The sequence below is a fragment of the Podarcis liolepis genome (assembly GCF_965112155.1).
Source record: "Podarcis liolepis genome assembly, chromosome: 6".
Classification (NCBI taxonomy): Eukaryota; Metazoa; Chordata; class Lepidosauria; order Squamata; family Lacertidae; genus Podarcis; species Podarcis liolepis.
In genome coordinates, this window is record NC_139559.1 from 60,062,509 (window position 1) to 60,081,704 (window position 19,196).

General features: G+C 42.3%; 1 protein-coding gene across 3 annotated transcripts in view; it reads right to left on the bottom strand.

Annotated features, from left to right (window-relative positions):
• Positions 1-7,752: 7,752 nt before the first annotated feature.
• The window catches only part of LOC310710022 (uncharacterized protein C1orf87), a 30,744-nt gene continuing 19,300 nt past the window's right edge, over positions 7,753-19,196 (bottom strand). For all 3 annotated transcript variants that reach the window (XM_083510360.1, XM_083510361.1, XM_083510362.1), the window contains 5 exons: positions 17,389-17,486; positions 13,294-13,364; positions 10,202-10,236; positions 8,657-8,810; positions 7,753-8,092 (listed from right to left, as the gene is read on the bottom strand). In XM_083510360.1, the coding sequence (XP_083366486.1) occupies positions 7,932-8,092; positions 8,657-8,810; positions 10,202-10,236; positions 13,294-13,364; positions 17,389-17,486 (519 nt within the window). In that variant the 3' untranslated portion in view covers positions 7,753-7,931. The remainder of the gene's footprint in view (positions 8,093-8,656; positions 8,811-10,201; positions 10,237-13,293; positions 13,365-17,388; positions 17,487-19,196) is intronic.

Here is a 19,196-nt window from a genome sequence, read left to right on the forward strand (position 1 = left end):
ACCTGACCCCAACTGTGTTAAATTCCCCCAAGATTAAAGGTAAAATGGTCACATTCTGATTCCTGTAAATAATGGGAGCTGTGACCCATATAGAAGAAAATGCATGTGTCTGTCTGTGTGAGCACTGGTGGAACAGATATAAGGGATCTCAGAGCCCCCAAGCCTTTAAAGCTGACTCGGTTGTGTATGGCTACACTGAGATAGTCAAGGCAACTAATGGACAGAAGCCACAGTAGAAATTCCTAGCAGCACACAAGCATCTTGAGACACTATACTTCAACCTGAGCAGTCACAGTATCAGTTGTGAATAGGATATGTGTGGGAGACTAGGGCTGGACCTACACACATAGAAAAGCTACAGAAAAACACGTTATAAAAGCTCTTAATGGAAAATCCCATTGGTGACGGATCACTGCTCTACAGCGCCATCTGCTGTCTCATGTTTATAATGCAGTTATAACGATGAGGGTAGCTGAGCCCTAAGTTAAAGGATTGTGTTAAGTTACCAGAGATTCTGGTAGTTTGGGGAAATTCTCCGAGCTGAGCAGTGGCGCTGCTTGGAGGGGGGAAACAGGACATTCCGTGATCAAATCAGAAGCTGGGGTGGCTTCTGTAATTCTGGGACTGTCCTGGGAAAATCAGGACAGTTGAAGAGTATGCAAACCCAGTTTGGGATAGAACTTGACTGTGAACTTCAAACAACAATTGTGTAATGTATGCCAACTTGATCAAGTCTGAGACATAGATCTTTTCTTTGCAAAAGGTGAATGCGGGGACACCAGGACAAACAACCAAACCAAAAATGAAGGTTGAAACATCTATTTACTAACCAAGTGTCACAGGAAGGATGAAGAATAGCCCTGGAAATGCGGAATACAGTCATACCTCATGTTACGTTTGCTTCATGTTAGGCTCTTTCAGGTTACGTCTCGCGGTGACCCGGAAGTACTGGAAAGGGTTACTTCCAGGTTTCGCCACTCATGCATGTGCAGAAGCGCAAAATGACTTCATGCGCATGCGCAGAAGCTCCGAATTGCAACTCACACATGCGCAGACATTCCGCTGCGGGTTGCGCTCTTTTCATGTTGTGAACAGGCCTCCGGAATGGATCCTGTTCACAACCAGAGGTACCACTGTATAAGTTGGAGTAAAGGAATTATCCTAAACAGACTAATCCTTAATTCATACAGTAAGAGAATAGCGTACATACCCACCCAGCTCCAAGGACTTTCTCCCTTACATACACCAACTTCACTCATACATCTGGAATGTGGTTACCAAGCAACTACTAAAGCTTCTTCTTTTTTCTCGGGAAGTAACTAAGATTGCAAAACTGCTTAAAGTTAAACTTCTAACCAGTTTACAAACACAGCTTTACTAATAATTAAAGGATAGAACAGAATAAAGGGATTTGATACATGCTTTAAAAGCTTTGTATATAAATATATGCATAAATGTCTAAGAAAGTCTCTCCTCCTGCAAGAGAGGGGAGTGGTTGTGGTCGGGAGCCGGACTCCGCCTCAAGCAGGGGGCATTAGCCCCCTGCCTCCCACTCACCTGGCTGGCCTACGCCCATGGGCAGGCACCCAATCAGGTGCCTGCGAGGGGGCGTGTTTAGCAGGCCAAATTGCTGCGGCACCAGCCTTCCAGCCTCACTTTTCGTCGTCCCGTCGCGAGTCACCCACCCTCCACTCCCTTAGAGCTCAGGGTCTCAGTTTTCTTTTGGCCTTGCTATGGACCTTAGGTTGGTCGCCCTGGTTGTCCGGGGGGCCTGGTAGGAATTTTTCCATTTGGCATTAGGCTTTTTGGTTTTTTCGCCCACCTCGTAGCAATCGTCACAACTTTCGTGGTATTGGTGGGTAGGTTAGGCATTGGAATAATGTGTTGTGGTGTGTCGAAGGGCTAGGTGTGGCCATTGCCTATGCCTTCAATTTTTGGGTATTCCGTTAAAGGAATCTGGCGGTCGTGTATTCTGTCCAATGCCTGCTTGGCGGGAGGCCATGGCACGACCCTCGGTGACATCAGCGGAGAGCTTATAGTTGGATTAGCATCAACAGGCTCCACCTACTGGTGAATAAACCCCCCTGTTTTAGACTCACCCCTCTCTGAGGGGGTGGAGTCAGCTGACGTAATCCAATGCCTAAGCCAATACCTTTTCACTTGCTGTAATCAATAAAGTTGTGGCCTTTTCTTGCCCATTAACCTTATATCACGTGTCGTGTTTTCATTCCACTACGCGGGGATCGGGCCCTCGAACCACAATTATTATTATTTTGCTAGGTTGCCAAATGTACAAGCTGGTCATAGTGCTTCTGCTTTTCAGGGTTGCCAACTTACTAAAACTAAGTTTAAAAGTACAAAGTGCATTTTAATTGTGACAGGACTAGCTCCAGGAGGGTGCTGGATCCCATTACATCCCTTAAAACTGTGCATTCTAGCCTGTGCCTTCTAACACGGATCCCACCTGTTAGCACCCAACTGTCCTTGCAATATACTTGACAGTACAGTCCCTACATGACATGTCATGGCAGGCACTTAATTAGTACTTTATTGCAAGGCCTAAGGTTATATTGTGACAGAGGCATGAAAATATTGCAAAACCCCAAAACAAAAACCAACCCCTTCTTCCTGATATTTACATGTAAAGGGGGGGGGGAATCAAGCCTTCATTTCAGTGTTACGTGGATTTAATTAAAGCTAAAATGTCATTCATGTACATATCACAAGCATTTCCCGCCCCCGCCCCCAGGCACAGATGTCTGTCTGGTGCCAATATGCTGTTTATGTACTTATCTGTCTCAAGCACATGGCCAGGCACATATGCCCTTCTGTCAAAGACGCACGGTGCAGTCTGAAACTCACATTAGGCTCCTAATGAATAATATGCACTGGGGAAAAAGGGGGAGCAGAAAGTGCGGCTTTTGGGAACAGCATGTTTTAAAGCTACCTCTGAATTGCAAAAAAGGGAGGGAGAGGATGTTATGATAACGCCAGCATCTGTGGACGCCTGAATGGGAGTCTGAAATGCAACTGGATTTTTCGCAGATTTTGGAAGGGGTGTTTTTGGCACCATGTTTATTCCAAACCCTGGTGATGGTGACGTACAAGAGTGTGACTGCTGCTGAGGAACTCTAAAGAGCCGGAGCAGATGTTTGGCCTATTTAAACAGCATGAATTCTGAATATTCGCAATGTGGAGTGGAATATTCAATTGATTTGGCACAGAGACGCGGCATGTATTACCCTTACACTCCCCCCCCCCCTATCCACAGCAGCTTGCGATCCAAATCTTGAGAACCATTTAAAGTGCTAAATTTGACATATTTTTTAAAGGACAAAGGCCTTAAGATGCAGGCTTATGGCTATTGATAGCAACACTACTTCTATTTCTGGGCTTGAAAATAAATAACTGTACTTAGGAATCACCTGAAATACAAGGCAAGCACTATGATCCCCATAAGCTCCAACATTTATCCTATGAAAATACAGACGTCCTATTCCATAATAATAATTTCACTATTTATACCCTGCCCATCTGACTGGGTTGCCTCAGCCACTCTGGGCAGTTTCCAACACATATAAAAACATAATAAAGCATTAAAAACCTGCCCTGTGCAGAGCTGCCTTCAGATGGCTCGGGGATTGGATAATTCCATGTCCTCCAACATTTCTCTGATGAAAATAGGGATGTCCTATGGGGAAATGGGACATTCCAGGATCAAATTAGATACTGGGAAGACTTCTATAAATCCGAGACTGTCCCTGGAAAATATGACACATGGAAGGTCTGCCCCTCCGTCCCCCCCCCCCCCGCCATTTCAGAGAAAGCTTCCTATCTTATTTGAGTCAGGGTGAGCTCAACCACCACCACAATTTTCTTATTTTATATGTTTTGGAAAGTAGTTTGTCTGTTCTCTGTGCATTTGGACACCTAGAATCATAACTAAATCATAAATATCATAACCAAATTTTACATGGTGGCCCCTGGAGCAGGTTTTTGTCTATGTTTGGTTATAGTTAGATGCCATTTTGAATCAAGATGGCTGACTGAATAAAAACATGGCTTTAGTGTGGTTTGACTTAGGCCCAAATTAGTTAAATCTGCCCTAGCACTGTGCTGTTGTTTCTCACTGTTGCCTAGAAACCTTGGCAGAGCAGTTGTTGCTTGCTGGGCAATGACAAAATGAGGTTTTTGGGAGCTTTGACAATATGTCCTCATTGCCCCCATCCCTCAGTGTTGCTGCTTTTGGTGGTGGCAGCTGCTTTTCCTTCCATGCACTCACTCAACCAGGCAAGGGGGAGGCAAGCAAACTGGTAGCAGCATGATGGAGACCCAACCTTCATCCCTGCCCAGAGGGAAATGGCAGGTGAACAGGGTAGATGGTAGCTTCCTGCCATTATCCCTGCTTTCCTGCTTTCTCCTCTGCCTGCCCCAAAGAGCAAGTCAGTGAGGATGGTGAGGAGTAGCTGCTTCAGCTGCCTCTGCCTGAGATAGAATCATGGAGCCATAGAGTTGCAAAGGACCACGGGGGGATAGAAATGCAGGATTATAAATATTTTAAATTAAATTAAAGAACAGCAACAACAATGCACGTCGAGGGTTGGCCATGAGGCCTCTGCCGGTGCCTAGTGCCACCAGCCCATCCTAGCATACAGAATCCTAAAACAATTATTTCAGGCTTCGCACAGAGGCAACATAAAGAGTTTAAACCCCAATTTGTTGTGCTACTGAGTGAGATTAATGGTCAAAAGTGATATGTATATCAAAAAAAGGTCTGACTCTAGGCTGGCATGTGATCTGCAACCTTTCCCCTCTAATCCCAAATGTGTGAAGGCTGATTATTACTAATGTGTGAAGATAGGCACCCTTATTACTACAGCATATGGCCAGGGATGAACTACCCTCATATTTAAGCAGATGGCAGGGCTGAGAACTATAGAGAACTGCAGAGCCTAGTGTGCCCTGAATCCAGTTGTCATCCAAATAACATGTGTATCCATACCTTTGTTGACCCTTCTAAAGATTATCATGGCTCCTCCATGAGGACCTTTTGAGAACTGTGTATGTGTAAAAAAAAGTACTTGATGGAATGTCTGAGTCCATTCACAAACAGTCCCCACAGTTCCATAGATTAGCGAAGCCATCAGGTCACCTCAAGACTGAAACATTCAACTGAAAATTTAGTGAAGTGGTGCAACAAATCCACTTGAACCCCTCCCAGACATTTTATGGTTAGCAAAGTGATGAAATGCATTAAAAAGTATAGGACAGGCATCCCCAACCTTCGGCTCTCCAGATGTTTTGGACTACAGTTCCCATCATCCCTGACCACTGGTCCTGTTAGCTAGGGATCATGGGAGTTGTAGGCCAGAACATCTGGAGGGCTGCAGGTTGGGGATGCCTGGTATAGGATAATGATCAGTTGATGGTCAAACAAATCCAGATGAAATCAGGCTGAATGCTTATTGTCATATAAGCTCACCACAAACAAATTTGAATTATTGCTCAATGTCATGAACCAGCAGAACACCAAGGAAGGGGAAGAGGATCCCGGCAAGGGGTGTAGCCATGACTGGTACACACCAGGGCAAGCTGAAGATGGGGAAAGGGAGTTTGGGGATTTAGGTACTCACAGAACATCAGAGGACAGGAAAGGGGCAGCTGACAGTTCACAGGAGCCTGGGGAGGTAACACATCTCTGCAGACACAGCAAGCTCTAAGGCACCAGGAACAGCAGGAAGTGCACTCCAGGAAACTGAGGCAGGCAAGGGAACACAGCCCAGCTCACTAGCTGACGAGGTGGAGATCATGGGGCTCGTTAGGTCTGGGAGGCATTTGTGGTTGTGCAGCTAGATGAGGTTTAGGGCAGGTGAGGGTTACATGCCCATCAAGTGGAGAGACACAGCTGCTCAGCTGGAGCAAACCCAGATATGCCAATCCAAACTGGAAGGCTGAAAGGGAGGCAAGGCAGAAGCTCTGGGTCTGCTCAGCTTCCTCCATTGATGGACCATGGCTTGGCTGCTTTGGGAACTCCACTGGACTGTGACTTTGAGACTGACCCCAGGTTTTTTGATCCTGGAGCTTCCGCAAAGATGAGAACCTGCCCTGTTTGACTTTGGACTGTGTTGACTTTTTAGAATAACTACTTTCTAGTGTTGCCCTTGGGATCGTGCATACCAGAGGAACTTACCTCCAGGTATGGGGGGATCTTTTCCCTAACCCTGGAATGTTTTTTCTGGAAATTTTGTGGAAATTCTCCCTCCCCTATGAAGCTTTCCATTCCTGCCCCCCATCCCAGGCCTTTACATCCTGAGTACCTAGTGTAGAAAAATCTGTGATTTGTTATACAATATATGGTAACAAGAGAGTGGACTCAGTACTGTATAGAATTATTGTTTATGGAATTGCTCTGATTTAGTTTTAAATGTGAAGGCAACTTCCCTTCCTTTGCTCCTCTGATATTGTACCTATAGCTATACCTGTTGTTTTCTATGAATTCTGATTTGGTTCACAATTTGGGTCCATTCATTTCAAAATCTTTTTCTAATTCAAGTAGAAAAGCACTACACTATTAGATTTCCTTTTAAAAATCAGCACATGTAAACATATTGAACAAAACTGTGAGACCTCCAGAACAGATGGGAAAGTGGGACAAACAGATGGAAAAAAACTTCGCTTCCAAAAAAGCGGGGGTGGTATGTAAAATTTAAGGTACTTTGAATAGATACTGCATCAGTAGCTATAAAATCCTAAATCCCCAACAGTGCTATATATACTGTGCAATATACAATTTTAAAGAATTGTAAAGTGTGAAGCGTATGAGATAGGGAAGTTATATTTGTTTCTCAGTTGAATATATTTTATATGACCAGAACTACAACCACTTAGTAGTTTTTCTTGTGTGCATCTGCCCCCTGCCACTCTAAACAATACATTTACAGCACACTGGGACCAGCACCAAATTTAGGGTGGTGCAGGTGATTCCCCAACACAGGCGCCAAGCTGAGGGGGTGCAAATTAGTATTAGTCATAGTAGCAGTAGTAATAATGATAATAAACAATAAGTTTGTATTTATACAGATACCTACTGAGAATATCCAAACCAAAGCAACTGTTCCAAAATGAATTATTGTGAAAATACGAAATATTAAGCGAGTGGTGCCAAATTTTGTCCTTGCTCAGGGTGCCACACTACCAAAACCCCTGCAGGGATTACTGTTAGCCCATGTTAACAGAATCTTCTTTCTGTAATTGGGACTCCAAGTTCAGTGATCTATGTGCAGATCCACATGATAAATTTAAAGTGCACCCAATACACATTTAAAGTGCATTACTTTCCCCAAAGAATCCTGGGAATGTTAAGTTTGTTTTGCACACTTAAACTACAATTGGGTCATTTCCAGGGAATGACATTCTCTAGTTTTTTGCTGGCATAAGTGTACCAAAATTAGTAATTAATCACAATGTGTGTGTGTGTGTGTACATTCTAATGAATGTACTGCACTGTTTGCATGCACAGTGACTCTTAGTAAGATTTTAAATCTGAATATGAAAAACTCCACCAGAAGAATATGTAATTTTGAAGATGCATTTTTACAAGTTCCAGTAACTCTTTGCTTGCCCTGTGACTTCTTGGGTACAAAATTTCATTGATAATCAACTTCTCAAAAAACAGAGAACTGAGTTGCCTCCTACAAATTATTGCATATTTGATGTACAAGATCTGGAGAACAATCATTATATTCACTAATATTTCAGACAGAATGCTTTATTAAAAGAGCACAGGTGGGAGTATGTACTTTTAGCTCATTTGGAAATGAAGAATTAATTAGAAGTATAAACTTTTCAGATACTGACTCAGTAAGAACACCAGTGGGTGAATGAACATTATTAGGCATGTACACTCATGAGCACTGTATTACTAGCAATGGTTACAGCTCCTTTAAGTAATCCAGCAAAGGTTCCAGAGGTATGTCTTGTCCAGGACGGAAAGGTCGAAAAGCTTTATCAATTTTCAGTGGACTAAGGCACAGATCATAAATTTGGTTGTAGTTATGGATTAGACGCTTGGCTTTTTCTTTTTCCAACTTGCCTGTATGTATTAGAGAGGAAAAGAGAGAAAGAGGAAAAGAAAGAGAGAAAATATTATCTTCCCCTTTGGACAAAATCAGACTTGACTATTGAGCAAATGCAACCCTGGTGGTCTGTTCACACATAATATCAAAGCACAGGGTTAGCCAATGTGGTGCACTCCTGATGTTAGACTAAAGCTCCCATCAGCCCCAGCCAACGTGGCCAATGGCACAGGGGTGATAGGAGTTTTAGTCCCAATAAGATCTGGAGGGCATCACATGGCTACCCTTGTACTACATTTCAATTCTTTACATCACAGCCAGTTGAAGATTAAAAACAGGCTGCTGTTGGACCCCTCATTAAAAGCAATTTGGAACAAAAATATTTATTGTGTCATCCTAAATACTACCAAGGAGTGAGTTGATCATCTGTGCTCATAATTATAGGCCAGTAATGTGCTACTGCCTATTTTCTTCCCTTCAGACAATCATGGATAAATATGAGGTTGACATGAAATACAAGTCAAACACAAAAGCCATCTCCTTAGTGCAGCAGCCCCTTCTCCAACCACAACTATTCTTACCTGTGTTTTTCACATCACACAAATAAAGAGCCCTCTCCAGTTTTCTGAACCGGTCTATCCAGGCATCTTGTTCCTCAGCATCAATGGAGTCGTATGTGACCTCCTTCATTTGCTCCCAAGTCTTGCCAGCACAACGGTTGGACCACTCTTTGTCCTTTGTCCAAATTACATCAAATTTTCAAAAGTTTAGTATTTGTCAACTTTCTATGAAGATGGAGGAGGGGATAACATTCAGTTTAAAGTATTGGCTCCTTCAGATCCTCACTAGAGTATTTGGGTCAATTTATTGGTTAAAAATTGGGAGATTACATTATGTTTTGCTTCTATGACACAGTCATTTGTGTGATTTGGAAATTAGGGTCCAGTCACAGGTTATGGGAGTTAGAATCCAATAAAAATAACTGGAGGGCCATGAGATTTCCTATCTTTCTCTAAGAGTGTATTCATATGTGGGGAATATTGTTAGTTTTCCTGATTATAATGCTGTGGTTCTGTCAGATTTTATAATGTTCTTTTCACACCACACTACCTGTTGTGCTGTGGAATCATGACTTTTTGACCTAAATACTGGCTTGTTATACCAAATTTCAGTAGGTGTGGTGTGACACAACAATGAATGCCATTGAACATAATTGATATTCCTCATGAAAACAGCAGAAAGGAACATTATGCCAGTAAAGGTAAAGGGACCCCTGACAGTTAAGTCCAGTCACTAACGACTCTGGGGTTGCGGCGCTCATCTCACTTTACTGGTTAAGGGAGCCTGTGTTTGTCTGCAGACAGTTTTCCTGAGACATGTGGCCAGCATGACTAAGCCGCTTCTGGCGAACCAGAGCAGCACACGGAAACGCCATTTACCTTCCCACCGGAGCAGTACCTATTTACCTACTTGCACTGCATGCTTTTGAATTGCTAGGTTGGCAGGAGCTGGGACCGAACAACGGGAGCTCACCCCGTCAAGGGGCCTCGAACTGTCGACCTTCCGATCGGCAAGTCCAAACAGCACAGTGGTTTAAACCACAGTGCCACCCGTGTCCCTATTATGCTGGTATGCTGCCCCAAATTTCATTGCTTTACTCCTGCAATTTTCTGGGTTAAAGGGGCAGCAAACATATTTCTTTTCCCCTGGAATCAAATAACTTGGGAATAAATACTAAATATGCACTACATTCCATTAGTTTTCAAGAAGTGGCTTTTACATTGTAATGCAGAAACCTCAGGGAAATTGTCATATGAATGTAGCCCTAGACAGTACTGGGCAAATTGCTATCAACCTCATTTCCCTCTTCAGAGAAACAAGGCAGACAACAATGGTCTTTTTACATAGTTGCATTCAGGATGGGAGCAGATGAATGTGATAAACTCCTTTGGAAAGAAGAGTGATACAAATTTAATCACTACTACTACTATTAATAATTTCTGAGTTCTTTTGCTAGACAAGGTTCTAAGCAGTATTAAAGCTTTCAAGTACAATTTCACAGTCCCATTTTACAAACCAGACTTTCTTAACAATTTGTGGATGAAACAATATAGTTTTGAAAATACCTGAGAGTCATCTTCACTTTTCTCCTTGTTTCCTCCTAAAGATGAAAACAATTGTGAGGTATTTTATTGTTTATTAGTAGCTGAAGTTGTATGATTTCCATTTATTTGGAACAGGCCACTCTCAGATATGACATGAAAACTAGTCCTGTGAACTCTTAACACTAATGTGATTGGATAAGCTCAACTTTGATTTGGTTTTCAGCCACCTTGACCTTGAGTTACCTTCCTAGAAAAATGTTGGGAAACGTATTAATCATCACCAGACTTCAATGAGCAAACTGTGCTCTCTAGTGGCTCACTAAGTTGCTTCTTGTTCTATGACGGGGTCAGCAAACTTACCACGTCTTGGGCCGGTGTCTCCAGCGCCAATTATGCGGTGGGCCGGAGGGCGGGGGAACGCATGCCCATACGCATGCGCACATGCTATTTCCAGGTCAGAGGAGCACCGGAAATAGCTTGTGCGCATGTGCATAGGCATCCTCCAACCCAGATGTGCACAGGAAATAACGTGCATGTGCATGTGCACTGTCATATCTGAAAACCTACATTTCCCTTGCTTATACCTTTTTGGACTATATGGCATGGCAGCAGGGTGTGTATTGCCGTTAAGAGGGAAAAAGTAAGTGTGTGTGTGTGTGTGTGTGTGTGTGTGTGTGTGTGTGTGTGTTGAAATAGTAACACATGCCTGGGCTTAGAGAATGCTTACAGGACTTCTAGCCAAGATGTGAATTCGCCTTGGGCAATGGGAGATACCATATCCTGGACCAGGTCAAGGAGCTAAATCTGAATTAGGAATGTCCTTTAGCTGAACCACTAAAGGAGAGGCAACTCTGGTAGGTTTTCATAACAGGATGGAGGGGTGGTGATGGTAGCAAACTAGGATGGCATACAAGAAAACAGATCATTATAAAAGTGGAAAACGTGTAGCCTTTCATATAATGTTGGACTCCAACTCTCACCAACCCCATCTAATATGGCCAGTGGTCAGGGACGATAGTAGCCGAGTCAATAACATGTGGAAGGCCACAGATTTCCCATCCCTGCTCTATAAGATGTCATGTACGATGCAGCCACAGTTCCTCAACTAGTAGCCTTCTGCAAGTGCAGCTTGTTGTGACTTCTTAAGGAGAATAGTTCATTTTTTCCCTATTAAACTGTCACCCTCACCTACATCTGTCTCTTTCACTTATAATGTTTAGTAGCACTCAGTTCTGTAACCTTCAGTTTATATTTAAAGCCCTGTGGTGCTTGATCCTTGAGCAAAGAACTGTAATTTCTCATCTGCACTGATTGGACAATGTAGTAAGTTATGGATGGTAGGCCAGATTGTGAGGCATAAAATTAAATCGTGGGAAAGATGAATCAATTCCCAGGAATGAATAGCATTTCTAGTTGAGAAGACAGCTGGTTTGCCTGCAGCCAGATGGTTAAAGTTCAAGCCCAACTGTTGCATGCTGATCAGTCTCTGTAGCAATGATGGCTATTGGCTCAACTCCGTGCTTAGTCACCTCCTGAATATTAAGTATCCCAGAGAGCTTTCTAAAGATGATTAGATTAATTCACTGCCTAAGTCAATGTCTCACATCCATCACTCCTTTCACAATTTTCTTTAAAAAGAACCAAAAACCCACAATTAGCTAGCACTCTGTAAATCACATGCCCAACATTATAATTGTTTTAACAGGTGCATTGTAGTGCCTTGAGGAGCAGTATTATACTACTTATTTCATAGATCTTGTGGAAGTGTTTTATAATACCACCTCTGTCATCTTTCTAAGAGTGCAACATGAAGTACCCAGCAATTCCAGAACAGAGTCTGAAAACTGTCTTCTACTTTTTAATACCTAAGTTTAGATTCAGATGTGCAAGCTAATGGAAGATAGACCTATATGGATTCTTCATGTTGAGAAGCACTTTGAATGGCCAGATGGTGTAGAGAGATAATTGTTGTCACCATCATTCCCTGCTGAACAGCTTTGCTGAATGTATTGGGAAATGAATCTGGTCTAGTTAGATCTTTGTCCCGATCCAGGTTATTTATAGGCAGAATGTTCTCTGGATTTCTCCCAAAGCAATGCATAGGAACAAGGCAATTGTTATGTTTACAGGATGTTCATAGTTCTCACATGATAGCCTCTCTTTCTGAAGTATTTATCAAGGATGAATCACTCTAAGTTAGTATTTTTCATTTGTTAATTATGTTAGTAGCATGAATGTATTATATTACTAACAACTCATCTGGATTCTTTCACCTCAAGCAAACCTTTCACCTCCTTGGGTGAGACTTCCCACGTACATTCCAAGTGGATTCCAAGTACATGGATTCCAAGTACACTCCTCAGTGCATGTTGAAGTGCTTCAGTTTAGTGAAAATAACTTGCCCATTTAATTACTGAGAATTTCAGGGAGTGGTACCCTAACTGAAACTCCTCTAAGAAAGCCCAATGAAATTTCCTTAGTCATTATACCATGTAATTCTTGCAGAAAGTGATGGTGTAGGAAATCCCCAATAATTCTGTCTGAGGCAAGTTCTGGACTGTGATATTAAATTCCAAAGTGAGCTTCTGTGATTTGAAGGAGCAGCAAACTGTCAAGATTCATACTATCTTCTCAGTGAAGATGTTCCATCTTCAGAGCTGATTAGCAGAGCTATTGCTAATTTTTGTTAATATATTGAATCTGAACTCGAGTCAAGGAAAACTGTTGGCTGTTAGGATTGTACTCCTCGTCTTCCTAACATTTTAATTTTTGCTGCAGGAGGGTATTAGGAGATAGTGGAAGTGATCATCCACCATTGCAGAGGACCTTGCTGCTCTGATGAAACCATGGTGATTGAGAACCTGTCACCAGCTGTCTTCCTACTGGTAGTATCAAGCACAGGCCCCTGAAATGAGGGTGCTGTGATGGCAGGGCAGAACAGAGCTCTGGATCAACTGGATCCAAAGTTTCTCCAACCCTCTGAAAGGGGCCTGATGGGCTCTTCCACTTCCTACAAATGATATATTTCAACAGCCTTCTCCAGAAATATAAAATGTTGTTGCCACCTTGTAATATTTAGGTATGACCAGAATAACAGCAACTGCATAGCTTACTTCTGCAGACAAGCAGAGCAGAGTTGATCCCAGCCTGGACTTTCTTCAGAAACTCCACAAACGTTTTCCATCTACATGAGAAAACATCTCAAGATAAATGCAATATTTGAAAGCGTATTTCCTGTTCATTAGGTTCTCCTTCACATCTTTCCATATTATAGTTACAGAGGGAGATTATATGTAAGCAAAATCAAGACATTAATGTAATGTCCATTATAATATACATAATATTATATACAGTAATATAAATTGCCCTGCTTTGCTCTGTGATTAGCTCTCTTGTTTTTGCATTATTTGAATCTTCTATCATTCTCAAATGTTCACCTTTTTCTCATTCTCCTATTTATGTACAGGTATTTATTTAAGGGATTTTTTGAGAACATATTCTACAAAGTGGCTCACAATTTATTTAAATACAAAATAAATCTTATATATATATATATATGTTATAGCAATATTAAAAACCAGCAGACATAAAACAATAACAATAAATTCAGCCAGACATTGGCATACCAGTCCCAATTTATAGCCTGAGTTAGCTAGTAAAGATCACAGACAAAAAAATGTTAGCCTTCAAACCCTGGTGAAAGGATGGGAAAGATGAGGCTGCCTACATCGAAATAGATCAGATTCCATAGTTGTGGGGCAACCACTAAGAAGGCTCTGTTACAAGTACCTGTAAAACTGATTATATTCACTGGTGGACACCTAAACAGGCCCTCTGGTCCCAAACCAACACTTTGACTTTTCCTTCTTCTGCAAGTCCTTTCTTATGCAGATTTTCTTATTAATCCTTTATTTATCTATTTAGTAATGTTTTTCTGATCTCTTCCCTGTGCTTCATTCTACGACACTTGTTCTTTATAAATTGGTAATTGTTGGAAAATTCTGCTGTTTGCCACTGGTCTCGTAAAGCTTCATTAACCTTTGACCCCGAAGGCATAAAACCAGCACTCCACTTTGGAACCAGTTTGGAGTCAGTTGGATGAGGTTGGGTTTCGACGTGTCCTTATGGCCTCCCAGGGTGAGTGTTGATTACTCAGTTTGGGAGGGCAGGAAAAGTGGGGTTTGCAGCACAAGACTTTGGCATCAGTTTTGGAGGGGGGCTTTTCCTGAATTTTGGGGTCATAGGTTAATGAACAAGCCTACTAAAATATAAGGAATTACTTTGTCAACTTTGATTACATGTCTGGCATTTACTCTAACATGCACACATATGATGTTCCCCTGATTTTTGCCAGAAGCTGAAATATCTCTTTTAGTCAAACCAGTAGCTCATTTAGTCTGTCAGTAATGATTATCAGGAAGTGTATTGCCCATTGTTCTTAGCAGATGGTGTGTTGTCTAGGTTCAAGCAATGGTCTTTCCCAATTATGTTACCTAAAAGCTGACCCAAGGGACACTGAGAAATGATTCATACCTAGAATCTCTTTTGCACAAGGCAGGTACGGTAATCTGTTACTGAGCTAGGATCCTTATTGGAGAACCTTCTAGGGAGTCAAGGGCAGACTCCATAACAAAGGAAGCAATGGTGCTTAAGAAGTTAATCCTTTGGTTATTCTATTTAATGCAGTCAAGAAATCTATGGACTTCCTCCTGGAGTTGTTTCTCAGCTTATTTTTTCACATCGTATTCACTTTCCATGACAGGTTAAAGAGAGAGCATTACTTTGTGCAATGAGATTAATCTTGCATGACTGCTATCACTCTTGGTGGTGTATTGATCTTAAGCACATTTAATCACAAAATGGCTCAGAGCTAGATTCTTGCTAATTACTGAAGAGTTTCATTCACAGTGGAAGCAGAGATTAAAATGGGTAATGCATAACTAAACCAATGACTCTGGCACACCCCATAGGTTTGTTTTGTTTATATTGGATTTAAAATCTTTAAAAATGTAATTCTGGGTATTGCTTTGCTAAATCATTTTTCTTATATTTGGCTTTGCTAAATGATTTTTCGGGTTCTCCTTCATGGAGAGCACATGTTGTGGTGGGGGCAACCATGACATCCCCTGTTTCTGGGCGGGTTAGTATGGATGGCCAAGAATCTGATAAGGCATCTCCAATTGTTGCTGGGGAGAATTCAATGTTGCAAAGTTGATTGACTATTGGGGTGCTATTTATTCCCTGCGCGCAGCATTGAGCTTCCTCTTTTCGCTGCGTGCATCAGATTACCCGCCCACCCTCCCTATATTTAGGGTTGTTCGTGCTGACCTTGCTATGCCTCTCATGGGGTCGTCTGCTTTGGGGCAGGGGCCTGATAGGAATTTTTACCATTTGGCTGATTGGCTGGTGCCATTTGGTTTTTGCCTACTGTGTAGCAAATCGTCACAACTTGTAAGGTTGCAGTTAGGCATTGGTTAATTTTGGTTGGGGGGGGGTATGGTTGGCTGTGCCAGCCCCTCCAATGATGCTGCTGCAAGGGTATTCCAGTAAAGGAATCCAGGGGCTCGCCATGCTCTTGTCTGAACCCCTGGCAAGGGGCTAGGGCCACACAAGCCCCTGGGAGCATTTGGGGAGAGGGGAAAGCCTGGCCAGCATGAGTTTGACCAAGCTGCAGGAGGCAGTGGAAGACAGGAGTGCCTGGCGTGCTCTGGTCCATGGGGTCACGAAGAGTCGGACACGACTAAACGACTAAACAACAACAGCAATGAGAGCCTGGCACCCAGCTCTATTCTCTCCCCAAATATGTTTACCCTTACTGACTTTCGCAGGCTTGCAGTTGTCAGTTCTGTTCTTACCTCTAAGTGGGAACAGATAGTCGCTAACCAATGCCTAGGCAACCACTCACATACTGTAATCAATAAAGTTGTGGCCAAAATTATGCCAAAAAACCAAAACAAAAATTTTGTGTGAACTGTGTCTTTATTTCAGGGTGTCCTGGGGGTCCTTGACATGCAAAGCCAAATATATTTGGAGGGTTTTTGCTATGGTAGGGGAGCTTTGGCAAGCTAGTGTGCAGTTGCAACTTGTTTATTATGTGTTTAATTTAGCAAAGGAAGACATAGGCATTAACACAGAGCTATAGTAAGATCTGTGCATTATGGACAGCAGCATTCAAGAAGCCGCAAAGTTTCCCTTGAAAAGATCAGCAATACAAACTAAGCAGAAGGGCACAGTCATACTATATGGTGAAAACACGATTTATTCCTCAAATTTAGCACGAGCCAAGTTATAGACCGTGTATCACATCCAACTAGGTTCTACTGAGAGTAGACCCATTGAAATGAATGGACATGAGTTAGTCATGACAATTAATTTCATTGGGTCTGCTCTGAATAGAACTAACATTGAGTACAACCCAGTACTAGCAGGGAGTATTAATGGTTGATATTGTACTAAGGATTCATAGCCACTCTATATGGGTGCCAACCAAGTGGTACAGAGAGAACTAAAACCTTGAACCTCACAGGACTAAGCTCTTATATTGCACCTTCAGACTCCTCGAAAAAGGGCAAAAATGTGATGGAGTCTTTTGCAGGTATGCATGGCAATGACAAGTGTGATAACCTTCAGATCTAAATCTTTGAAAATGTTTAAGTGGTGGCTATCAGTGGAACCCTCCATAAAAAAGAACCACTTGTTCATCTGTTCTAGCTCAATATTGTCCTCAGTGATTGGGGACATTCCTAACCCTACCTGGAGATGCCAGGGATTGAAACTGGGATCTTCTGCATGGAAAGCAGATGCTCTACCACTGAGCTATGGCCCTTCCTCGTTGCATTTTTGCCATTCCTTCTTTCTCCATCACTGTGTGGCACAGCTGCACTCAACAAGGACCAGACTACAAGTTTAGTGGATAGACAAGACAAAACTCGTCCCACCACCCCTTGCATGGGATGTCTTCTTGGCCTTGTAGGAGTCAAACTTTTGCGCACTCTGACTGAAATAACAAGGGAAGGAATGCATGCTATCTGGAAAATTGGTGGTATTTGGACAGAACCACCCAGCTGCTCTCAATCCAGCAATACACGGGCTTATGCTTTCTCTCCAGAAGCCCAACTCTCTAATTGTATTGCCACATTCTGGGTCTGTAGGATCAAGATGCACACATAACGTACTGAAAGGAAGGAAGCATCTCAATAAAAACTCACTCTATCTTGCCTCTTTTGCCAAATTCACAGGTGCTAACCAAAGCTTCCAAGATCCCAGTGGGCAGAGTTAGTCCGTGCTTTTTGCAAATGACCTCTGTCTGCAAATAAGATAAGTTTTGTTACTGAACACTGCTAGCACATCACAAGATAAAAACAAGTTTTAAGAAATAAGGCTCCTATGAAGTACTATAGTCAATGGGCATACACAACGAAGAAGAGCAAACTATGGCAATGCATAACAAAATATTGTTTTGGGAAAATTGTATTTTTTTTCAAGCAACTGTCATGTGAAAAGCATAGTCCCAATCCAATCTGGTGCTTTTCAGCTATGGAGACTGACAGAAATCAAGAGAACCCGAAGGACCCCTTGTTGACTTCATGCACCTCCAAACTAAGACCTTCTACATATGCTGTGTATAACTATGAATGCTTGAAAGAAATATATATTTGTTAGACTAGCAAAATGCCTCCTGGTAAAAGGATTATATACTGTGTGTTTCTCCATAAAAGTTTATGAATTTATGTGCAAAGTAAAATAAATATAATAAGGGGACTACAGTCAGTAACATTTTTTAGGTAGGTTAAACCCACCTTTCACACTGGGACCAGCAACACATGGAACTAAAGGTAAAGGTAAAGGGACCCCTGACCATTAGGTCCAGTCGTGGCCGACTCTGGGGTTGCAGCACTCATCTCGCTTTATTGGCCGAGGGAGCCGGCGTACAGCTTCCGGGTCATGTGGCCAGCAGGACAAAGCTGCTTCTGGCAAACCAGAGCAGCGAACAGAAATGCCATTTACCTTCCCGCTGGAGCGGTACCCATTTATCTACTTGCACTTTGATGTGCTTTCGAACTGCTAGGTTGTCAGGAGCAGGGACCGAGCAACGGGAGCTCACCCCATCACGGGGATTCAAACCGCCAACCTTCTGATCGGCAAGTCCTAGTCTCTGTGGTTTAACCCACAGTGCCACCCGCGTCCCTCACACATGGAACTACTTAATACCAAATCAGAACAGTGGACTATTTAGCGCAGTATTGCATAGAACAGGGACTTAATTGTTTGTTCAGACCAGCTTCTGAGTTGTCTCCTTCAGGTTGGACATTTTGTTTTATGTAGAGTATGTACATGTTGTCTTGTCTATATCCTGCTCTCGTGATATTTGGTATCAGCCAGGTGTGTTCTCATGGGATAAGAATGGACCTCCCCCTTCATTGGAGGTGCTCTGATGGGGAAAGAGAAGGACTTGCTGTGATGTAAAGAAATTGAAGGTACTTTTTTTCACCTTTGGTGGACGTGCCCAAGGATTAAGGCTTTCTGGGAAATGATATATAATGAAATGAAAAAGGTATTTAAATATACCTTCCCTAAGAAACCAGAGGCCTTTCTCCTGGGCATTGTCGGCCAGTCAGTGCAAAAGAAAGACAGAACATTTTTTATATATGCTACAACAGCGGCAAGAAAGCTCATCGCAAAGTATTGGAAGACACAGGATCTACCCACCTTGGAAGAATGACAGATGAAGGTGATAGACTATATGGGACTAGCAGAAATGACTGGCAGAATCCGAGACCAGGGAAAAGAGATGGCGGAAGAAGATTGGAAGAAATTTAAGAACTATCTTAAGAAATACTGTAAAATTTATGAATTTTAGAATAATGTGGTTTTTAAAATCAAATGGAGTACAGCTGTAAAGATTAAGTGAAAGGAAAGTAAGGATGATAATTAGATAAAATTAAGGGTGAGGATTTGCTGAACTTAATTTTTGAAATGGGAATGCAGAAAGGGAAGGTATGAGGAGGTCAGTGAA